The following is a 25,418-nucleotide window of genomic DNA, read 5'->3' on the forward strand; positions in this document are numbered from 1 at the left end:
CACTAATTCCTACATACTCCAGGCTTTCTTATTTGGCTGACTACCATCACACGTGAAACCTACCACACTTGCCCCAGCCTTCTCGAGTTGCAGTATAACTTGAATTAGAATTTTGGAAAGGATCTCCTGGAGTAGCACTTCTGCTTGCATAATTGGCAATAGGTTGCATCAAGTTCTGCAAAAGAGGTGCAAATATAAAAACTAATGCATGATTTGGATTGACAATTTGACAATCTGGCGTTAGTTCATGTAAGTCGACCAAGCCATCTAATTTAATTGAAGAACCATTAAATTGAATCTCTTCTTTTAGTTTAACCTCATCAAATATAACTACCTATTTATTCTCATCCCTTTCATCCTCAAAATACAGTAATCTGATATAGCACTTATACAGTGAGGATTTACACCATAGGGGCATTTAAGTCCTCTGCAGAGTTTCTTCAAATAGCTTTGTGAGGGAAGAGGTAACATTATGCCGTGGAAAGTGCCTCTATTCTGTAGGTGATTTTATTCCAAATAATAAACTCTAAAATAACTTCACCATTGTACCTCATACCATTGAGAGATTTTCTTTGTCATTTCTTTAACATAGTGTCTATAATAATTTTCTGCTTCTTATTAAGAAATTTGCAATCTTTATATTGAAATTCCGTGTTCTTAATCTGCCCCTGTAAGAAATTAATTGTAGCTTTGGCTGAGGAAAGACTGCATTTAGCTCGCATTAAACTGAGTTATGTTCTTCAGTCGGTTTTTGAGAGACAATATTGTATTTTTGTCATTGTCGAGAGAACTAGACTGGGCCTGAATTTAACAACTACTAGGCTGACCTTGAACTCGAACTTCACCACTTACTCTTGCCATTACTGCTTCACTCACACCATGATTCTCATCTCTTGCCCTCTTTGTACTGTTTTCATTCCTTTCCTACTGGGTGCCGTACACAATTTTACCTCAGTGGATACATATTTTGGTAAATCTGGAAAAATGAGGTACCGCTCCTGGCTTTAATATGCACCTCACACAAGGAAGATCTGTATTTTCAGCATTCGCTATGAAACAGTTGACCTTTCTAATTTAATCTGCCAAAAAATGCCGATTACTTATTCTGCTTTTGGCCGACAATTGCTTATATTTTCCGTGGAATAACTCTCGCCCACTTCACAAACATTGTTTTCATTTGGTTGCGTAAAAAATCGTCTTACAATCACGCTTCCTTCCGTAACCCGATTTACAACTAGGAACGAAACAGTATGGCATTTTCTCGAAATAATAGAAAACTAGTTGATTGCACGCACACACACACACACACACACACACACACACAAAACACAGATACTAACACTGACTTTCAAAAAGTATTAAAATAAACAAATTCCCTCGACAGGCGTTAAAACTATCAGCATGACTTCATACATGCACGCACATTTTTACGTTCGTCGACAATTTTGCACGCGTGCTGTTGCAGCTGGTGCCTCGCCACATTCCAGCAGGGCCACCAGTGACAGTACGGAGAGAGCAGAGTGATCACATTAGATATTCTATTCATTATGATGGTACTATTCAATTATATTTTTCAACATAAACCTACCTAATCCATAACTTGCTATTTAAAAATTCCATATTTCTCTATAGTCCAGTCAGAAGGTAATTTTTGAGTGTAAAAGTAAGGTAATTTGTTTTGAAAATTTGGGAAAATTGTACATTTGAAGGACTCAAGAAGATATACTAAATTTGCTACCTTGTAAAATTTCTGCTGGTGCGGCCGTCTTGGTAAAATGGCGCTGGAAATCGGCTTTTTCCAAATATCGAGACTCCTTTGCAGTTTAGCACAAAAGTAATTATTATCAAAAAGATAAGCATTTCTAAAAGTTCTGTATTTTTTAAAAAATCTCTACGAGACAGTCCACAAACGTGAGATAAATTCTCTAATACTAGGAAATTTTATAATTCAGTTTTGTTTTCTAGTTATTTTATTAAGTGGTACTGTTTTTATTTTCTGCATATCATTAACCCTCCAGTAATCCCAGCCTATTTGCCAAATAACCAGGGAATATTGGGAGATGCTGGCATTATATCAGGAGCTGTATTTGTTTCTTTTAAATTGGCCATCACAATCTTCTTTAATCCATTCCTGGCACTGCTCAAATATTTTTAACTGAACAGATCCAAATAGCCCTACTAATCGTAGATGGCATTTTCCAAAGTTCAGTTCTTTGATCCGGGGAATTAGCCTTGCTTGGGGTTTTACAATAAGTCTCGCCTATACTATGGAAGGATTGTAACTATTTAAAGCATTATCATTAAAATCCACATGTTCAGAAATGAACTGTGAGAATGAATCATCCTTAATTAAAACTGATGGATGCATAATTCTAGGTATTTCAAGCAGTTGAGCCTTGTAGGATGCAGAGAATCACATAGGGGAGAGAACATTTATTCAATTTTTAGACCCATATTTTAAAAATAGAAATGTAGTGAGACTTTCTTAGAATCTTCTTAAACCAGTTTTTGAAAACAGTGCACTTTCTGAACATAAAAAGACTTAACACAAATGAGAAATAGAAAAGGATAAACTATATTATATGGTTATAATAAATCATAGATATCATCAAGGTCATTAGAATTAAAGTACAGTGCCATTCCTAGCTTTTAGTTTGAATAATCTTATCTGGAATGGAATTTTCGGAAGCACAGACTAACATCACACATCTTACACATACATATGCTCTATTTTTTCTACCCTAAGACTGGTTTTCTTCTCTGTCCTTGGTATCTTGGATAAGAAGTGCTTCATTGTTACCCTTGTGATAAAAGAGGATTGTTGCATTCTCTTATTCTGCTGCAGCACTATCAACAAAACTTAACACCTGCTGTATGGAATTCTGCACATACCTGCATTCCATTTTAAAATATAGTTTTCTGCTTCTGAATTTAACAGAAAACAGGTGTTGACAAGTGTGACTATCGCACCATTAGTTTAGTATCTTACACTTGCAAAATTTTAATAAGTATTATTTACAGAAGAATGGAAAGACATATTGAAGCTGAGTTTGGTTTCAGAAGAATTGTAGAAATATATGAAGCAGTCTTGCCTTTACGTCTGATCTTAGAGGATTGAATATAGAAGGACAAGCCCATATACATGGTATTCAAAGATCTAGAAAAGGCATTCAATGATGATTGGACCTAGCTATTTGCAATCCTGAAGGTGATCGGGATCAGATACCAAGAAAGAAGGATTATTTACTATCTGCACAAAAATCAGTCTGCAGTGATGAGAACTGAGGGCTATGAAAAAGAAGCAATCTAAAAAGGAGTGAGGCAAGGCTGCAGTTTGTTCCCTCTCTTTTTCAATGTTTATATAGTACGGCAGTAAAGGAAATCAAAGTGGAATTTGGAAAGGGAATCACAATCCAAGTGGAAATCAAAGCTCTGAGATTTGTCACTGTATTGTTATTTTATCCAAGTGTACAGAAAAATGGGAGAATAACTGAATAGTATGGGCACAGTCTTGGAGAAGGAGTACGTAAATGCAAAACAAAGTAATGGAGTTCAGCTGAACAAAGTCAAGTTATACAGGAAATATTACAAAGACATAGTCACCTCCATACAGGCCATGAAGACCCTTGGAGGAGTGGAAGATAAAGGTTTCCACCATTGTTAACTGCAGCACGTGATGGGGTAGAGTGGTTAGCTCTACGCCCGGCTGCCTTTGCCCCCAGGAATTAACCTGGTACTCATTTTTGGTGTAGGCTGAGTGAACCTCAGGGCCATATGCACCTCCGGAAGTGGAAATCTCATTTCTTAAATTTTAACGACTTCCTGACGGGGATTCGAACCCACGTCCTTACGGGCGAACCGAGCATGCCTTTACCGCCTCGGCCAGGCACCCCCTACAGGAAATATTAGATTAGGAAATTAAGCCTTAAAGGAAGTAGATGAATATTGTTACTTGAGTAGTAGAATAACTAATGATGGCAGAAGTAAGGAAGGGGGAAAAGCAGACTAGCACAATCATGGAAGGCCTTTCGTAAGAAAAGAAATTTGCTCATTACAAACATTGATATAGGAATTAAAGGATATTTTTGAAGGCTTTTGTCTAGAGCATGGCATTGTACGGAAGTGAAAAGCAGACAAAAATTAGTTCAGAAAGGAAGAGAACAGAAGTTCTTGAAATGTGGTGTTGCAGAAGTATTCTGAAGGTGAAACGAGTAGATCAAATTATGAATGAAGAGAGAACTGAATCAGACTGTTAAGAGGAGAAAGATTTGGCAAAATTTGACCAAAAGAAGAGTAAAAGTAAACTCATATCCTCGTCCTGACGTGATAACAGGAATCGAACCCGGGACCCCGAGGATGGCCGTAATACTGCTAGCCGGTATGCTATGAAAGTGGACAGAAGAGAGAATGATAGGCCACATCTTAAGTCACCTAGGACTTGTTCAGTTTTTGAGGGAAGTGTAGGCATTAAGAACAGTAGGTGTAGACAGGCATGTATGTGACAAAGAAAATAGAGTACGGTATGTGTAGTGGTTATGTTGAAATGTTGAAAAGGTTAGCACATTATAGGGTGCCATGGAAGCTCTGTGACAAGTCAGTCTATAGACTGATGAGGCAAACATCATCTTTCCTTACCTATAAATACAAAAGCTTGTGACATAATATGTCTCTTCTCAATTGTGAGAGTGACTGTAAAATTCTTTTGTATTTGGACATCTTTGATATAGCAGTCTGTTGTCTGAGGAACGTTCATTGTTTCTACAGTACCGTTTACACTAGAGGACGCCTGCAAAAGAGTTTTTACTGCAACCATGACGAATAGAAATGAATAGTGTGATGACTCTCTCTGAATCACATGTTAACAGACACGATGTACATGTTCTCTGCCGCCTGCAGTGCTACTGTCGATGTATAAAGGCCAAGTAGGTGCGCTTCTTGTTGGCTTAAAGCGGAAGTGTGTAAACAGTTTTTGGTCTTTTTCAGTAGTTTTATACATGCAAAATATATGTTGTTAACTTTCCGTTGAACTGAAACAAATTATCCTTCTGTTTTCATCGTATATCCTTTTCACTGCCCGTACGTATTTTTCTCAGATTAGTTACAAAACATGAAACACTATTTCATAATTTGCATCAAACATATATAGCACATAAACACAGTCATCAGTCAGTAAACACACTGCACAATCCTGAAGCACCACAGTAATGAATACACAGTTTCAAATCATTTATTTAAACTATAAATTCCGAATTAAATCAAATCAATTCCCACTTAGAAACACATGTTCAGAGACAGCTGATGCCTATCTACACCAGCGCTGCGTAGTGAAGGAACATATCAACTAGCAGAACTCATCACACTATACATTTCTATTCATCCTGCTACAACTTAGTTTCTGTTCATAGAACTGCACCTATAGCATTACCATCATAAGCGTCAACACAGGAGGAAATCGCTCATTGGAAAGCATTAACAATATTTTCATCAGCTCTCTCAAATTTGTCGTATGTTTTGCCAGTATTACAGAGCAAGTGGCCGCGCAGTTTGGGTCACTTAGCTATCAGCTTGTATTCGGAAGATAGTGTGTTCGAACCACACTGTTGGCAGTCCTGAAGATGGTTTTCTGTGGTTTCCCATTTTCACAGCAGGCAAATGCTGGAGCGAGACCTTAATTAAGGCCTCGGTCACTTTATTCACACTGATAGCAATTTCCTATCACATCGTTGCCATACAACCTATCTGTGTCAGTGTGACGTAAAGCAAAATTGTATTGCCAATATCGTAAGACAGTATATCGAACATAATTATATAATATTATAATTATATATATAATTATCATTCATGTTGGCATCCCTGATGGGCAAAGATATAGCCAAGAACGGTCTGCAACACAGGCATCTAGATTTAGACTGGCAATGAACGTCAGGATTCTGAAGCCGGAAGCATGCAGCCACTGCCATCTTACGTCACTACACTACATCGATGCATTAATGTAAAATAGCCGAAACAGGAATATTGCACAGGAGATCATTTTAAAAATTAAAAGTACTTCGAAATAATAATATCATTGATTAATTAGACCTATTAGGTCCTTTATTTTACTGTTAAAAAAAGAAATACTAGTATATCAATTTACAATGCTTAAAAATAACCAATCTGTTTTAGACCAATCTTTGATCAAATCTGTTTCCATTGCACTCTCTTACAGCATGATTCACACGTATTTTCATGTTTGTTTGTTTGTTTGTTTGTCCAATCCTCGCCCCGCTTCTTTATGGGGTCGGGTATGAGGTGAGATGAATCTCCTGTAGCGAGTTTTTATGACCAGATGCCCTTCCTGACGTCAGCCTCATCAGAGGACTTAATGAGATGAAATGAATGACATGATGTATGATACTAGGAAGGGAGAGGGTGAAACCCGGTGCTGGAACATAGCCTACTCCTGTCGAATAGCACAAAGGGTCTGCTCATGGCTTAACGTCCCCATCTGAGGGACAAATCACCATCAACAGCGTCATATGCCATCACACCGTATGAGTACTGTGGAGAGGATGGAATTTAGTCCAAACTTTTGGCACGCAATCTAGTGATTAAAAATTGTATACCACGACCTCCCCTACCCGGCGAACATTCTGATGGTGAAAATGTTTTCGACCAACGGGACTCGAACCGGCTAACCAGTGTTAGACCATTTAGACTTCAACGCCTTAACGATCATGGCCACATGGCGGGCTCTCCCACGTATTATCAGGTACAGTGATTAAAATATTACATACAACTGAACTGTGACTTCATTAGGTACGTTCCCTTTCATGACTGAGCTTAAACCATTACATGTATTCTCTCCGAAATACATCTAAGTTTGCACACATGAACATATTTCGTAGGAACATACAGATTACCTCTATTCTGGAAAGAAATGAATGGATAAGGATTTTCCAATAATAGTGTTCAATGTTATTTATTTTTAACTACTAACCCCATGGCACTACAGCCCTGAAGGGCCTTGGCGTATCAAGTGACCGCTGTTCAGCCCGAAGGCCTGCAGATTACGAGGTGTCCTGTGGTCAGCACGACAAATCCTCTCGGTCGTTGTTCTTGGCTCTCTAGACCCGGGCCGCTATCTCACCGTAAGATAGCTCCTCGATTCTAATCACGTAGGCTGAGTGGACTTCGAACCAACCCTCAGATCCAGCTAAAAATCCCTGACCTGTCCGGGAATCGAACCCGGGACCTCCGGTTAAGAGGTAGGAACACTATCCCTACACCACGGGGCCGGCGCTGTTATTTATTTTCTGACGCACTATTTTTACGGTTTTTGGAGATGTCGAGGTGCTGCAGGAGTTTTACGTGTCAGTATATCTACCGACATGAGGCTGTCTTATTTGAATACAGTACCTTCGATACCACCGGAATGAGCCTGGATCGAACCTGCCAAGATAGGGTCAAAAGGCTAGTGCTTCAACCGTCTGAGCCACTCAGCCCGGCTAAGGATTTCCTTTTTTTTTTACACCAGCTTCCTTACAAGCAGTCACATTGTAGAGAATTGACTTTACATCTTTACCACAAATCCTGAAATGTATTCAATAATATGCTGTGATAATAAACCTAACACCTATTTCAATTGATACAAGCTTATCAACCCTTCCACTCTAATTTTAACAGTAATTTTGACAAACTTACAATATATTCTTAAAGATTAGAAGAGATCGAGACCACTGTTATTCAACAACTACGTACTAAAACCAGCAAGAAAAGACCTGATGTTAATTATTATTAATAATAATAATAGGAGAAACCACACCCACACACTACATGGATGTTTGTAATTCTGACACACAGCAGTTTTCCGAAAAATGAATGTGAAATGTGCATAAAACCAAACTACACAGTAACATGAATGTTTACAGCGAATCTGTAGTGTCGTAAGATGGCGGCGGCCGCAAGCTTCCGGCTTCAATAGTACCAGCCTTATGAGATGTGGCGCTGCCTGCCTATTTATTAATTGTGGTTTGCAATATTATATATATAGTCGGCCTTGATCATGAACACCGTGGTCTTGATGCAGCGTTACCATAGCAACACGCCCACGAATGGGGAAATTCAGTGTGTCTGGAGCACCAGGTTGGGCAGTCCCTTTTCGAAGAGATATATTGGTAGAAATTTACGTAATTACTTCAATACGTGTACGAATTGAGAACCTTGCTATTATTTACGTCTCAATCCTGTGACATCATCTATAGTAGAAATGATCTATGTTTTATACATATTTATAAGAGAATGTACTCTTACTGTATGGCGAAATATATATTATACACAAATTTGCCAACCAAACTTGCAGACATTGGCAACCCTGATTATATAATGGCGCCCTTAGAGTGCTGTTATAATGTTTTTAGTTAGTGAAATTTACATTAAGTTATATCTAAATATGAAATCATCACCACCAACTGAGGATAAATGAGTTTTATGTGACATATATACACCAGTCCAATGTATAATTCATTAATGTGCTCCGGTAAAGCATATCGATAAATGTAGTTTCGGTGTTTGAGGTTATAGTCGTCATAAGTCCGTCAACATTGGACGTGATATTATTTCTACAATGCTTAGAAGATTATCTCAAAATTCCTTTTTAAAATGTCTCAGGTTATCCAGGACGTACAGTCAATGCTCACTGTGTTCAACAATGTTCATCGGTTCAATGCTCAGGCCTGTTTTTAAAAAACGAATAGGTTACTTTCATACGAACACCCAGTTGAATAAGAATGAAAAGGAAGATCCTAAACGAGATCAAGCATTGGTTACCCAAGACTTTTTTTCCAATGTTAAGGATAAAAGCAAAGAGACTTACCTTTCCATGATAAACATATTTATAGAAAGAGACGTTCATCGGAGAGGCCACGTCGAGTTCATATATGCAGCGCTTCGTCATATGAAGGAGTTTAATGTTCACAAAGATTTGGAAGCTTACAAATCTCTCATTGATATCCTTCCTAAGGGAAAATTCATTCCAACGAACATTTTTCAAGCTGAATTCATGCATTATCCCAAACAGCAGCAGTGTATCATTGATCTCTTGGAGCAGATGGAGGATAATGGTACTGTTCGTGATACAATTTATCTGTCAAAAATTTGTAATTTATATGGTGATGAATTCAGTTTCGACTCTCATGTGCTGCATGCCTCATGTTGTCTTGTGTTTTCTTTATTTGCAGAGAGAGCACCAATTTATTTATTTTTTCTTCAGGGTCAATTGTAGACCAAATCAAAATTTGATGTGCATGCTGCTTGGGGAGGGGTGTCTTACGTGTGCGATTATGTTCAAAAGCCCAGACTGTATCCCCAGTACAGTCGGATGGGAGCGCCATGTACTCAGCGGTAGTATCCGCCTGACAACGCAGGTCCCCGTACAGCCGAATGCCAGAAGTACATATTATTATTATTATTTTTAAAATCTGTATTTATCACTCTGTATACTCTATGAGGTACATGCTATTGTGAGTGATTTGAGGAAGGGAGTCCCTAATACTCATTGCCTCATTCAGCAATTAGGCATCGTCCAGCATCAGACCCTGGGGAGTACCTGCTATGACCAGGAGGTTATTTCCTTGGGTTCTTGGTTTGGCTACAGAGGCCTCTGATCGGAGTGGGTGGCATTCAGGGTGGATGATTTCAGCATAGCTGAGAATAAACGTTCTATACCTATTCAGGGTGATCCCCCACCTAAGTTTTAAACTTTCGATTCCCTCTGGGAACTTGTGCAGAGTTTGAGTTTGGATTCCAGCTTCCCTAGGATCCTGGTTGCTACCAGAACCGATGGGCAAGATTTCAGGCTAGTTAAATAGATTCTCTTCAGTCGACACAACAAAGGTGTATATAGTGAAACTGAGGATCCGAAGAAAATGCACAATGGTAGTTTGCTTCTCAAGATGAGCATTGTGCTCCAAGCCGATCGGTTGCTCAAGTGTGAACATTGTCAAAATTGTCAAAATTCCCATCAAAGTGGAAGAGCACAAAACCTTGAATCTGGTTTACAGTGTCATGTTCCACTGTGACTTATTCCTTAACACTGATGGTGAGCTGATGGAAGACATGAAGAACAGTGGCATGACACACATCCAGTGCATAACGTACAAAGTACACGGTGAAGACGCTGCCACCGGTGCTTTCATCATCTCCTTCAAGCTGTCAGTGTTACCAGAGAAAGTCAAGGTAACAACCTATCATTGCGATGTGAGGCTGTACATCCCATCTCCAACACAGTGCTATCAGTGTCGAAGGTTCGGACACATGGTATCTCATTGTTCGAATCAATCTTTGTGTGGTATATGTGGAAAAGAAGCTCATGGTGCGGAACAGTGAACATGTCCTATCAGGTGCACTACCTCCAGATATTGTCCAGTCTATCGCAATGAGAAGAAGATCCAGGAGATGAAGACAATGGATGGTCTTTCATACCAGGAAGCATACCGTAAGTTTTATTCCATGAATGCACCTGCCAAGACATATTACAGTGTGATACTACAGATCTTACCAGGTTTGTCTCCATCTAGCGACACCAAGGCGGCAGTTGCTCATGTGAGCAACACCGCAAAAAGTAAAAGTTCCAGGAGGGCATCATTCCAGCCTTCAACTACAAAAAAGCCTGTGCCAGCTGGGAAACCTAAGCTGGCACAGCAAGGGGGGGCAAGGCCAAGTCTCCCTCCCTCGAGAGGTCGGTGAAAGCTGGCAGAGGCGGCATCGTCGACCGGAACTGGAAATCCATCTCCCAGCCCATCTAAACAAGAAAAGGATGATGCTCCACCCATCCTGCGAATGGGGACACATGATCCCCCTCCGGCGGGTTTGTGCAAGTGCCACTTTGCACTTCCCTCGGAGGAGGAAACCCCATCCCTGGAAAAAGTCGAAGAAGCTCAAGACGTACATCACCTCGTCCTATGACAAGGTTATACACGTCGAGCATCTATCTCCATCTTCAGTTTGGGATGTCATTGTAGGTTAAGTAGCATTCAAATATATAAACTTCATTTTTGTTTCCATATTGAACTGAAATCACAAAGATAAGTTTTTAAGGTTCAAGCTTTTCAATACAAATTACGAGTTGTATAAGATATTATTTACAACATTTATTTAATAATGGTACCGGTTTTGACATTTCACTAAAGATCCAAATGCAACTGTAAATATGACAAGTGATGATTCGAGTATTAGCACATAAACAAATCAACAAAAACAGAGGATTCCAAAAAGTTTATATGTTGATAATATATCAAAATTTTAATTAACCTTTTATTGGTAAAAAAACTATGTATGTATTAATGTGTCACAACGTCAATTTAAATTGTTTTGTCCTTTCTCAGTTGTGTGATTAATGTGTTTTATGGCTGATGATGACATTTAAATGTCAAAAACTACCGAGCTTGATAGCTGCAGTCGCTTAAGTGCGGCCAGTATCCAGTATTCGGGAGATAGTAGGTTCGATTTTCCGTGGTTTCCCATTTTCACACCAGGCAAATGCTGGGGCTGTACCTTAATTAAGGCCACGGCCAATTCCTTCCCACTCCTAGCCCTTCCCTGTCCCATCGTCGCCATAAGACCTATCTGTGTCGGTGCGACGTAAAGCAACTAGCAAAAGAAAATAATAATAAATGTCAAAACCGGTACCATTATTAAATAAATGTTGTAAATAATATCTTATACAACTCGTAATTTGTATTGAAAAGATTGAACCTTAAAAAACTTACCTCTGTGGTTAAGTAGCATCTCACTGCTTAAAACCTAACACTTTTTTAAGAAGTCCACACTATGGCACTGTTACATTGGAAAGAATGGGATTATGCTAGGCTTCTGGTGATGTTGGTATTTTTACTCGTTCTAATACCTACAGCAATGAGGTTCCAGTAAGTAGCGGTACGTGTTTCGTTGCTATCTTAACTAAACAAAACAAAACCCACGGTCCAACAGCCCCAAGGGCCCATGGCCTACAAAGCGCCAGAGGAAGGGAGTTTGAACAGTTAATAAGAGAGCTGGATTTATGCATTTTGAATACAGAGGAACTAACCCATTTCAGCATAGTGTGCGCACCTTCTCCCACATTGACATCAGTGCTACATTAGTGCTCGTTCCCCTGCTTTGGTGGGCTGTGTACGACGACCTCTGTGACAGTGACCATTTCCCCATTATTCTTACTTTGTTGAAACAGAAATCCATCAAGGTTTCTTAAACGTGCTGATTGGCCAAAGTTCACATAACTAGCTGTCTTTAACGATGCTAATAGCTGGAGCATAGATAATATAACTTATGCAAGTTATTCTTGCTGCTGCTGAGGGATCCATTCCATCTTCTTCTGGGACTCCTCAATGAAAACTCGTTCCTTGTTAGAACGAAGAAATTGCAGTAGCTGTAAAGGAACGGCGTTGCACTCATAAACACTATAGTAGGCAGCCTACTGTGGCCAACTTGGTAACATTTTAAAAACTTTGGGATAAGGCTCTGGTTCTTACTCGACAGAATAAGAAAGCTTCGTGGGACAGACGTCACATACATCATCATCTCAAGTGTGGTCTAAACTTCGATGTAGTTCGGGAGTACAAGCAGTACCCTTCTTAGAACTGGGAATTTCCATTGCAGGCAGTATCATCACTGATCCACCCACAGTTCCTAACCTTCTAGTAAGTCATTTTGCAGGTGTGTCTGGTTCCAGGAATTACCATAGTGATTTCTTAGCTCTAAAGCGGGAGGGAGAACGTCATCATCTTAGCCTTGCCACTCAAGCTCCATATGGCTATAGCGTGCCCTTTACAGAGTGTGAACTCCAAAGCATCTTGGCACTTTGCAAGGATACGGCTCCCGGACCAGATAATGTCCACAACCCGATGTTGAAACACCTTAGCAAGGATAGCCTCGTATATCTTCTTGGGGAGTTCAACCAAATCAGGATAGAGGGTGAGTTTCTGCAACAGTGGAAAGAGGGAATTGTAATTCTTCTCCTCAAGCCTGACTAAGATCCTAAGTATGCAGGAAGTTACAGACCTATTTGTCGCACTGTCTGGGTAAACGTTTTGAAAGGATTATGAATCGCCAACTTGTGTGATACTTGGAGAAAAGAGGACTTTTGTTCAAGTACCAGTGTGGTTTTTGAGCTGCCCGCTCCACCACTGACCGCTTGGTATACCTGGAGAGTTCTATCCAGGACGCATTTCTCTGAAAACAACATTTGGTGACAGTCTTTTCATTTTATTTTAGAAAAGGCCTTCGATATCACATGGCGATGTGACACCTTTTCAGTGCTACATCAATAGAAATTCTGAAGTAACTTGCCAGTTTTTATTGCAATTTTTTTGTCCCTCCATCTATTCAGTGTCCAAGTAGGGAGGGCATATTCCCAATATGTTCAGGAAAATAGAGTCCCACAGGGATCAGTTCTCAGTGTCATTCTGTTGGCGATTGCTATAAACGGTATTGTCACTGCTGCTGGGTCAGCTGTAATACCGTCGCTATATGTAGATTATTTTGCTCTGCATTATACACTCATGTTCATAAGAAAAAGAACACCTTGAAAGACTACAGATAGGAAGTTCATATTCACAGGGCATGTTCATTAGTATGTTCTGCAGAAACGATTAGCATTTCAGTCACCTGGGTTCAGCATGTGTCCTGTTACCTAGTAGGCACTGTATCCTCCATGGGTACTGGATATTCTTGTTCCATGGGTGATGGCATTCACGCGTGTAAGGCGCGAATGGCGTCCTGGGATATAACCATCCATGCTGCATTCACCTGGTTCCACAGTTCATCTTTGGTGGTTAGCTTTGGGTCACAGCGCCGCACCCGTTGTTTCACCATATTCCACGCATTTTCGATTGGCGACAAGTCCGGTAATTGGGCGGGCCAGGGCAACAGTCTGACATCCTGTGAGCAACAACATGTGGTCGCGCATTGTCCTGCTGAAATATGGCGTCTGGGGTGTCGTGCAGAAAGGATATGGCAACAGGTCGCAGGATGACATTCACATAGGTCAGACTGGTCACATTGCCCTGGACATGCACCAACTGTGATTTGTGGTTGTCCCCAATAGCACCCCACATCATAAGGCCTCGAGTTGGCGCTGTATGTCTTGTGTGAATGCGGTCATTGTGATGCTTCTCCCCCTGTCTGCGGCAAACCGAAATGTGGCCATCATTTTCAAACAAACAGAACCTGGATTTGTCCGAAAACACTGTCTGCTGTCATTCCTGTCCCCAGTGATGTTCCATACACCATTGCGGTCTAACATGTTTATGGACATTAGTCAAAAGTAGACAGAGAAATAGACGACGCGCCGGTAACCCAGACTGTAATAAGTAGCAACGGACTTGTTACACTGTTCCACTGTTGCGCCAGAGCCAAGGAGGATGCAGATCTGTCCTGCATTGCTATTTGGGATGAGGTGTCAATCTTCTTGGGAGGTGGTCTGGGTGGTGCGACCAGACCCATCTCATGTTCTATGGCCTTCTGTGAACCTTTATGTACACACCCGTTGCACTGCCGACACACTTCGTCCCACACGAGCAGCAATTTCCTGGATGGAAGCATCACTTTCTCATGCCTGTAATGGACCCTCTTTCAAACTCACTCATTTGACGGTACGGTTCTCGTATACGTCTGCGAGGCATCCTACATGTCTGCTGAAGTTACACTGACCTGTTACCTTCGGTTTATAGAGACAACGAGAGCCGCAGGCACACTTCACCAGTCAGTGGTGGTGTGGTGAGATTTCGATGTGGACCTTGAACCTGAGGGCCAGCATGGTTCAAATGCCAATCATTTCTTCAGAACATAGTAATGCACATGTACTGGGAATATGAACTTCTTATCTATAGTCTTTCAAGGTGTTCTTGTTTTTATGAACATGAGTGTAGATCACAAAGTATGGCAATAAAGTATTACAGCAAGCTATTAGGAGAGTGGAACAATGGACCTTAGAATATGGCTTTTGCTTTTCAACTACAAAGACCCCTGTTATTCACTTACGCCGGAAGCACACTCTTCACCCCCATTCTGAGCTTTATTTAGGGAAGGGTCACTCTTCCTGTAGTTGACAAATACCAATTTCCTGGGCTCCTTTACAATAGTAAATTATTGTGGTAGCAACATGTGAATCAGTTACAAGTGAAATGAGCCAAGAAATTGAACAAAGTTTCACAGCAGCTCTACATGGAGGGCAGATCGTACACTGCTCCTGCGATTTTCTGGGGAACATATTTTATCCAGGTTAGACTACAACAGTGCAGTGTGTGGATCAGCAAGGCAAAGCATCTTCTTGAAATTGAATAGCATCTGCCACAGCGGAGTTAGGTTGACAATGGGAGCCTTCCATACAAGCCCCATTGCTAGCCTGCTCACTGAATGTGATGTGCTGCCTCTACACCTGAGGTGCAAACAAATGCTATTGTCCTGTGCGGCAAATTTGCGACACATATTAGTTCATGTTACTTCATCCGGACTATCCCTGCGTATTTCATAATGGAAGCGTTCGGCTGTTCGCTACTTATCCGTGAGTGACACACTTGGATAGTAGTCACAGATTGTCAGACAACCAACGTGAAATAATCCTGGATCTGCACACCAGCCCAAAAGAGAACACGAACCCCTCCATTTATTGGAGACTCTCCCTGTCTAATCTTGACTGGTATCCAGATTCAGTAGTTGTTTATGCAAATGGTTTAAATGCAGAAGTGAAGGCAGGCTGTGCGTTTGTTGTCGATAATAAAAGGTTTCTTTTTTCCTCTGCTGGAAACCTGTAGTGTGTACACAGCAGAGCTCTAAGCTATCCTTGAAGCTCTGCGGTACACGCTGTTCTATGAATGCCGGCACATTCTGCTTTGTACTGACTCTTTGAGCTCGTTACAGTCTGTTGATGCATGCTTTCCTCTGCACCCTCTGGTGCAGCGGATCCAGGACCTTCTGGTCGGGTGTTGGGATGCTAGCACCAAAAACATGTTCTTGTGGCTCCCGAGCCACATGGGTGTAGCAGGAAATGAGTTAGCTGACAGGGCTGCCAAGGAGGCAATCACATTACCCCCGTTGCCTTACAAGGCTCCAACCAGTGATATTCATTCTCAGCTGAGACATATGGTGATGACCCATTGGGAAATGGAGTGGCTGGCCATCCCTTTTTCAAATAAGCTGAGAACGATTAAAGGAACTATGAAGGTATGGAAGACTTCCCTTCGGCTTTCACGGAGAGAAGCAGTTGTATTATGTCGTCTTCGGATTGGCCATGGCATAGCAAAGCACACCTACTTACTGAAGAGAGAATTCCCCCCCCCCCAGTGTGTACTTGAGGCGGTCATCTGACCATAATACACATCCTTACAGAGTGCACTGATCTGGCTGATCTGCACCTTAGTCTAAAACTACAGAGTGCCATCTTCCTTATTCTCCGAGATGAAGAGCAGTCAGCAGACCTTGTCATCCGTTTATGAGGGATAGTGGCTTGTTTTACCGTGTTTAAAAGTGAATTCTGTACTGTTTTTAATTCTTATTTTATTGGTAACTACATATTTGTTCTATTGACTGTTTTAGTCTGTCTTTGTGTATTTTAATGTGTTTTTTAAACCTTTTAATTTGATGAAATATACGATTTCATTTCAAAGACGTGCCTTATTCCATTTTGATACATTCAAATCATTTGATAAGAAAATAAGGCATTGTGAATTAGATGTACTGATTATTTTACATTCATAATAATTTTCTTCACCACCATCTTTTAAATTCTAGTCAGTGGGTAAATTTTAATTATCATTTCATCTAGGTTCATCTCACACCATTAGGGGTCGATAACTTAGATGTTAGGCCCCTTTAAACAACATGCATCATCATCATCATCATCATCATTAAATTTTAATAAAATAGTCTGATTGAATTTAAGCTTTCCTTTTCTTTGTTCCATTATTATATTTGCTTTATCAGAGTTGCTGTATCTTGGGTGTTGAACCACTGTTGGAGGTTCCACATCCAGGTTAATTTTCTCCACTTGTCCTTTGTTTCCCTTTTATAGGTGGAGTACCACAGTGTTCACCAATCTTCCTGCATGCTGCATGTCTCCTAAACAAGAGTGCAGTCGCTGTCACACTGTTACGGTACACCCGTGGAAAACCCACCAAGTTTGATGAATGGATAATTAACAAAACAATAAAACTTATTCCATTACAGTAAATGTTGAAAATGCTCTCCCTTGGTGTGTAGACAGGCGTTGTAGCTTGTAATGATATTCCAGTTTACTCTTCGCAATTCAGTCTCATGAACCCTCAACATTTTGGTGCAGTTTTGAATTTATTTACAATTTTCTTAATACTGTAACATATTGGCACTCTTGTTCCTGATAATTGTTCATGGAATTCTCTTCTCACTCTCCCAGCAGATTCGTGCTTTAAGAATCTATAGCATGTGAAAATACGCTGTTCAGAACTTAATTCAGAAGCCATGAAATGCACTGAACCAATCAGTTACTACTTATAAGAAGCAATCAGGCTGTACACTTTATACAGAAGCTTATCGCAGACTTGCTGAGACCATGATATCACTGGGCAAGCTACATGTGTCAAGCAACTATTGCATTTTCCACTCGCTCAGACTCGACACAGGGAATAACTGGCAAGTGAGGCTTGCCTTCTAATCAGGCTGTACCGTATTTCTTATTTCGGAACATGCGACTAAAATAGCCTGCTTTCCTGTGTTTTACAAGGGACAAGACTTCACACGATTTTTTGGCTCGATGTTCCCTTCAGCTCCGTGTCCAAATATTTTTCCTTTGTTTCTTTTACAGTTTCGTCCATAACTAGTGGTGATAACACACTTCCTTATTGTAATCTATTTTTATTCCAAAACCACTGTCCTCCCCACATGTATCCAAACACTACTGTAACAATTTATGTACATTGCTTGCACATATTCTATCATTTGTTTCCCACCATGAACCTACTACGCTGGCGTAGCAGGGTGAGAGGTGATACTCCCATGTGGCGCATCCCAGGTGGCGGATAGGGGAGGTCCTAACTGGCTCGCCGGTGGACTTGAATGAAATAAAATAGCCCTTATGGACCAAACACAAAACCCCCTGTGGATGGGGGGCGCAGACAAAGATAACAGCCATGGTATCCCCTGCCTGTCATAAGAGGAGACTAAAAAGGGCGACGAAGGGATGATCGAATTAGGACCATATGACTACTTGTAATTAGTACCATCACACAGGTAACACCATGGGTCGCCTTTACTTGCCAGTAGTACCACTATATTAGGTACACAATGGGTTTGTGATTAGTAGCAACTGTGTGTGAATCAGGATGGGTTTGACAGTACCTGTGATTAGTACCACTATATGCGGAACACCACGGGCTTGCATTGGCTGTAATTAATACTATTATGTGAGAAACATCACAGGTCTGGACGTTGCCTGTGATTAGTATCACTATATGAACGACACCGTGGGTCTGCAATGCCTATGATTAGTACCCATTATGTGGGGAACACCACGGGATACTACAAGTCCCTGTGATTAGTACACCTTCCGGGCGAGTTGGCCGTGCGGTCAGGGGCACGCGCCTGTGAGCTTGCATCCGGGAGATCGTAGGTTCTCATCCCACTGTCGGCAGCCCTGAAGATGGTTTTCCGTGGTTTCCCATTTTCACACCAGGCAAATGCTGGGGCTGTACCTTAATTAAGGCCACGGCCGCTTCCTTCCAACTCCTAGGCCTTTTCCTATCCCGTCGTCGCCATAAGACCTATCTGTGTCGGTGCGACGTAAAGCAACTAGCAAAAAAAAAAAAATTAGTACATCTATGTGAGGAACACCATAGGTCTGCGTTACATATGCGTATTACATTACCTGTGAGTAGTACCATAATGTGTGGAATACCGCGAGTCTACGCTATTTTTTATTAGTACCACAACACGATAGTTACCATGGTTCTACTTTACTAGCGATAAGAACCATTATGAGAGGCCAATGACCTGGATTTTGGACCCCTTTAGACAACAGGCATCATCGAATCAGGATTGTGCTTTAGAAGCAGTCCCTTGGTCAGTAATACTATTGCTTTATGGTACTTTCTGGGAATGTGTGGCATTGCAGGTCGGATCCACTGATTGTTTTAAATTCATATTCATCCATTCATTCTTCGCCATCATGTTTTGAATTCTGGTCAGTGGATGATTTTGGACTTTTAAATTGTCATTATATTTCTTCTCATTTCGTACCATTAGGGGTCGATGACGTAGATGTTAGGCCCTTTTAAACAGCAAGCATCATCATCATCACTATCATCGTTTCTTTTCCAAATCCTTTACATTATTTCCCATACTTTTGCTCTAGGAACACTACTGTAAGCCTTATTTTCTTCTCTCTAGGAACGTGATCACCATATTTCGTCTGTATTCCCAATGTTTTTCCAGTAATTGCCTCATACTGAAAATGGGCTCTAGTCTTGATCTTCCATTTTGGAAGCCATATTGCTCATCTTGTAATAATTGTCTTTCCACCTTTCTTCTCTTCTCCTTTTTTGTACCCTTTAAAATACTTTTGCTGTTTGAGATATGAGTATATTTCCTTGTTAATTATTGCAAATCTTCCAATCTCTCTTCTTAAATATAGATATCACTACTTCTTTATTACACTCGTTTGGTATTCCTTGATAGTTATTGCACATACTCCTGTCTCTCTTCTTCAATATACATATAGTAGAGTCCCACAAACTCGACCTAATGTGGACAGAGAGGATGCTGTGTTTCCAAAATGTTGAGTTTTGCGGTATATTGTTTACAACACATATTTTTGTACTGCATATTATTCTAATGAAATACAGGACACAGAAAAGTACTTAACATCATACAAATAATCTTCATTCTTTTTCGCTATTGCAACTATTTCACTGTCTAAATGTTCACAGATTTCATCCTCTTCCATCCATTCTACATCATCAGCATCAGTAACATCTTCGCACCCTTGAATATTCTTCAGTAAGTCTACTACTTCATAATATTCTGTCTCTTCCTTGCTTTCTTCAAACTATTTTCTTGAATGGTTCAGCAACTTTCCCCAGGAACAACAAAGTTCATATGCTCAATTTCATTCCAAGATTCAGATATCCACCCCCACTAACATGTATATTTTCTTAGTTTATCAATCATGTCACCTTTCCTCCATGGTTAAGACAAGAGAAGAAAGAAGTTTACGCCTGTATCTCTTCTTCAATGCTTCCAAAATATCCTGGTCCATTGGTTGACACACCAAAGTCACGTTAGGAGGGAGAAACACAGTTCTTATATCTTAGTCTCATGTTCTGCATTAGGATGGGACAAGGTGTTGTCTAGAATGAGAAGTGCCTTCCTTGGCAAGTTTTTCGATTTTACAAACTTTTCTATCAAAGGAACAAACTCCTTATAAAACCAGTCCTTAAAATGACTCCATTCATCCATGCATTTGACAGATTCATGTACCATACAGGCAGATCATAGAAGGTGTCTGTCCCATTAGGGACTTATCTTACTTGTTATACACCCGAGGATTTTTTGATTTGACAATGAGCACTGGTTTGAGCTTATGGCTGACTGTTGTATTGCTGCATGCCAAGATTGTAACCCTCTCCTTACTTATTTTATAGACTGGGGATGATTTTTTTTCCCCCTTGGATGCAAGCATTTCTGAAGGCAGCATAACAAATCTCTGAATAGAACATGAAAATATGTGGATATTCAGATGGATAAATAGGCTATGTACAAATTGTTTGTTAATAATAATGTTACTGGTTTTATGTCCCACTAAAATTTGTAGTATATACAGTACTGTAATAAAATGTACCTATACTGTTTGTACTGTTTAGGTAATGTTAGAAATTACAGTTTACCTGTTGCTTCAGACCAGTCTCGTCACAGTTGTAAATTTTATCCCCAGATAGACCCTTTTTTTTAAAATTAGTCTGTGGAAATTTTCCTTGAAATCATTAACATTTTCCAAGTCGGCAGCTAGGTTTTCACTGTAGTGATGGGACATTCGATTCATTTTACTGAATCGATTTATTTGATTCCGTTCACGTTACTGAATCGATACAGTGATCCGATTCGCGGCTCATTGGTCACCGCTCCTACTGCATCTGTGTAGTATGTGCTGGTAAGACAGCAGCAACAGCATTCAGTGCTCGTAGCTGCCATCTGGTCTTCATACTATGAACTCCTTTCTTAGAAAAAATGCTAGTTCCTCTAATACATCGAAGGTTTCCGGTGAGGTGGGAAAGGTTAGGATTAGGAAGGTGACAGCCATGGCCTGAATTAAGGTACAGTCCCAGCATTTCCCGGTGTGAAAATAGGAAACTACGGAAAACCATCTTAACGGCTGCTGACTGTGGGATTCGAACCCACCATCCCCCGAATGCAAGCGCATAGCCACGCGATATTAACCGCACGACAACTTGCTCAGTCATTTTTTAAAATATGTATTTTTCTATCAGCTGAGGATTTTTTTTTAATCGTCATATTTTGTATAGGCTACCCGAGATGTACAGTAGCCCGCTGGTTTTTTGATTCAACATACTGTTACTACGTATTGCGTCTGTCCACATATGATTGAAGTCTTGTGCAACGATGTGACATATGAACTGAGAGAATACTGAGCCGTTCTTCCCAATATAAAGCAGGTACTTTTGAGTGGTCATGAGCATGACACATAGTCATAGGGCAGGCTAGAGTCGGGTTTAATTGTCAAATGTCCACTAAGTTATAATACTAAGATTCATTAAACTAATAAATAGTATAACCTAATAGCCTACCTACTTACTAGCTACTTCAGAATTATGTTGTGACTACCTCTTTAACACTGCAAATAAATCCATCTATTATTTAAACCTCCCTGGAAGAAGAGGACAGTGAATGCAAATGGGTATTATTTTCAAATGAGCTGAGCTCAAGAGTCCATTATAGCATACGATTCTTTCAGTGTAGCATGGCTCACTGTATGTCTCGCTGCAGTGAGCCGATAAGGAGCCGTGTGTATCTTGTGTCTCACTGAGCCGGCTCGTTCACGATTCTTTCGATGTGCCATGATTCACTGTCTCGCTGCAGCGGAAGCTCGGCTCCCCGGCAACGTCCAGTGAGTGCGCACTCAGCACTGTCCACTGGGAGTAAGCTGAATCGTGTGCCGTGAGCTCGCCGTTCCTGTGAATTGATTCACTTGGACACTTGAATGAATCGATACACTGCTTCGAATCATGCATTCAGTAGCCAACACTATTTCACTGCAGACATTTAGCTGTCTGATGCTGTAGCTTTTCCACCTGTCAAGCCAGCCAATACTAGCAGTAAATCTAGGCTCTCCTTCTTGAACGTCCTCATTGAAATCGAGGGCTTTCTCTTGCAAAACAGGTCCTGTAATGGGTGTTCCTTTTTTCCCCTTGCTATCTAAACCACAAATAAAGCACCTCACTCACTTTCACATATGTGCCATGTTTCTAATTTCTCCTTTCGTTTAAACTATCAGTACATGCTCTTTTCACATACCAAGACTCTGTTTCGGACCTTTTCTTTTTCCATCATATTTTAGTAGATCATCCAACACATAAATCCATTGCAATGTTATTAACGTGTTCGTTCCCCTTTGTTCAGTTTCTGTAAAGCATCCAATTTAATTTCCATTGTCATGTTAATTTGTTCTATTTTAACATTTTCAATTGCACAGACAACACAACACAACACTTGTAAGCCTGGATGTAAACTGAGAAACTGTACTGTTAATGAACACAAAGTTTAGCGTACAATAGGGAACAGTCTTCAGTTAGCTAATGGCTAACAAGAACGGAATGTGAGTGTTGATTAACAGGGGCTACCTGCCTTTCACCAGCAACTTCTGAAAGGGGGAATGGGGTGGATTGCAATTTCCACAATAAAATAGAACCTGTCATTTTGTTACACAGTGTCACAAAAGGTATATGACACAATTAATGTCAGAAGGAAATGAATGCAAATTGAAGAACAAATCTCTGAACAGAACATGAAAACGTGGATATACAGATGGATAAATAGGCTATGTACAGAATTTTTTGTTAATAATAATAATAATAATAATAATAATGTTACTGGTTTTATGTCCCACTAAAATTTGTACCTATAGTAATACAGCACAGTAATTAAAATGTAGGCCTACATATACTGTTTGTACTGTTTAGGCAATGTTAGAAATCACAGTATTACAGTTTAGCTGTTGATAGACCACATTATTTCAAAGATAATGTCTTCTTGACCAACAAAAATCATTTACCAATTAAAGAAATTTTAAAAATAGTGCTAGTCAAGTTGTCGAATTAACAGGAGTTGAGTTAGTGGGTTTCTATTGTATTATTGCTCCTTTACTCCAGTTATTTGGTACAGATTTTTTTAATTTTCCAAATACATCTAAATAGCCTATACAGCCAATAAAGACTGAGGGGTCCTTCTGCTTTTATCATTTATGCACACACTTCATCCATTCCTGATGCTTTTTCCACTTTCCTTTGTTTAACAACAGTTTCCGCCTGTTCCTTTGCGATTTCACTTTCAAATTCTATCTCCTCAGACTCTACCTCTTATCATCTCATCTGTACCCCTTCTCTCATTCAGAGTTCATGTAATAACCCCTTCCATCTTCTTTCCAGCTTTTCTTCACTTAATACTTTCTTGCACCTTCTTTTCATTTTCTGATATTTTCTTTTTCCACTTTATCCCAGTTCCATGATTACCGTGCTTTTTATTTTCCACTGCTTCCCTTACCCTCTCATTCCACCGTAGGTATCTTCCACTCTTTCAGCTATTCTGCCACATCCAGTCACTGCACAATTTACTAATGCCTTCTTGAATATGTCCCATTCCACTTCCACACACTTCACCACAGCTCTGGGTGAGTGTTATTTCAATGTATATATTGGAATGTTTCTCTTACTTCAATATCTTTTAATTTCCATACTTTTATTTTCTCACTTATTTCTTTCAGTTCCACTATATTTCATACTTTCAATTTTGCTACTACTACTCCATAGCTAATTTTGGCAAGGTTGTTACATCTAACAACTGTCATCAATTCGCTCTTTCCGATTACTGTCTTGATTACAAATACAAATAAAAAGTAAATGAATACCATCCTACCATCTGCCCTCATTCTTCTTCCCAAACCACGTATTGCCCTCGCTTAACCCATTTCTCACACAAAAATTGTCCAACTTCTTTGCCTCTTCATTCTCCTTTCCATATCCAGAAGGTCCAATTACTTCTTCCATTCCTTTTCTGTCACATCCCATCATTTCACTGAAGTCTCCCATGATGGTCACTTCCACACCCAGTGTTCTCCGTAGGATGTAGGACCACCCTGCCATTTTTGCAGACCATCTGGCTAACATACCCTACATATGTGCTAGTTACATAATATTAATACATATTTGAGTCATTGGGTGCTCCAAATTAAAATGTAACTACTGTAAAACTGATTATTTAAATGATAATTCTTCATTGTCAGCATAATTGCATCAGTTACATCGGAGTTTAAATGTTTAGCTTAACGATCACGTAGAATCGTGCTCGAGCCAGTGTCTCGATTGGCGTGGAATTGCATGCGAGCACTTCATTCCGTATGATGTCGCAAACCCATAGGGCTCTGCATAGTAACCGAGTGGTAAGCCCTGGTGTTACATGATTATGAACAAGCAGAACACTAGAAGTTCAAAGTACTCTGTTATGTCTTTTTTGTGATAATAACACTAAAATAGTTCAGTTTTGCAGTTAATGCTTACCAGTCTGATATTGTTAATGCCCTGAGAGGAATAAATTCAAATTTTATCATATAAATTTTTTACATAGTATTCCCTGCCCAGCTACTCATTCCTGCCACCCAGTTGACAAAAATTTCTGGGGAGAACACTGCACATCCTTTATCTGTGTCTCCGGTATTTCCACAAATTTGTCCATATCACCATCTTTGCATCCAGTCTGGGTTGCATGCACTTGGATGAAATCCTTTATTCTACCTTAATCGTGCCAATCTTTAAATTGGTAGGGAGGCACATCATAAATTACATTCTTTTGAAAGGTAAATCGTTTATGTCTACCTTGTATTACTTGTAGGAGAGTGATTGGTTCATTGGCAAGGACAGGGACCTACCAACGCACTTATAGAAATATATTTCCTTGCATAAGTAAATACAATAAATTGTGTGATATTTTCCATACCACTCACATCAACAGCCTCTGCCATCACTGGATGAAACAGATGAAATATGGTGTGACTTCCAGATTTTGACACAGATTGATGTGATTACCAACTGTAGCACAATAAACAATCCTAAGCAGGGAATATGAATGAATGTCATTCAGATATTTTCAACTTACAACCTCTGCACAGAGTAGTAGCCATCACCTAA

General features: G+C 40.1%; 1 protein-coding gene across 1 annotated transcript in view; it reads left to right on the plus strand.

Annotated features, from left to right (window-relative positions):
• Positions 1-8,358: 8,358 nt before the first annotated feature.
• ECSIT (evolutionarily conserved signaling intermediate in Toll pathway, mitochondrial) overlaps positions 8,359-25,418 on the plus strand; it is a 34,163-nt gene continuing 17,103 nt past the window's right edge. Inside the window, exon 1 of the mRNA XM_067149086.2 lies at positions 8,359-9,101. Coding sequence (XP_067005187.2) covers positions 8,606-9,101 — 496 coding nt within the window. The 5' untranslated portion in view covers positions 8,359-8,605. The remainder of the gene's footprint in view (positions 9,102-25,418) is intronic.

This window comes from Anabrus simplex, chromosome 6, assembly GCF_040414725.1.
Source record: "Anabrus simplex isolate iqAnaSimp1 chromosome 6, ASM4041472v1, whole genome shotgun sequence".
In the NCBI taxonomy this organism is placed as follows: domain Eukaryota; kingdom Metazoa; phylum Arthropoda; class Insecta; order Orthoptera; family Tettigoniidae; genus Anabrus; species Anabrus simplex.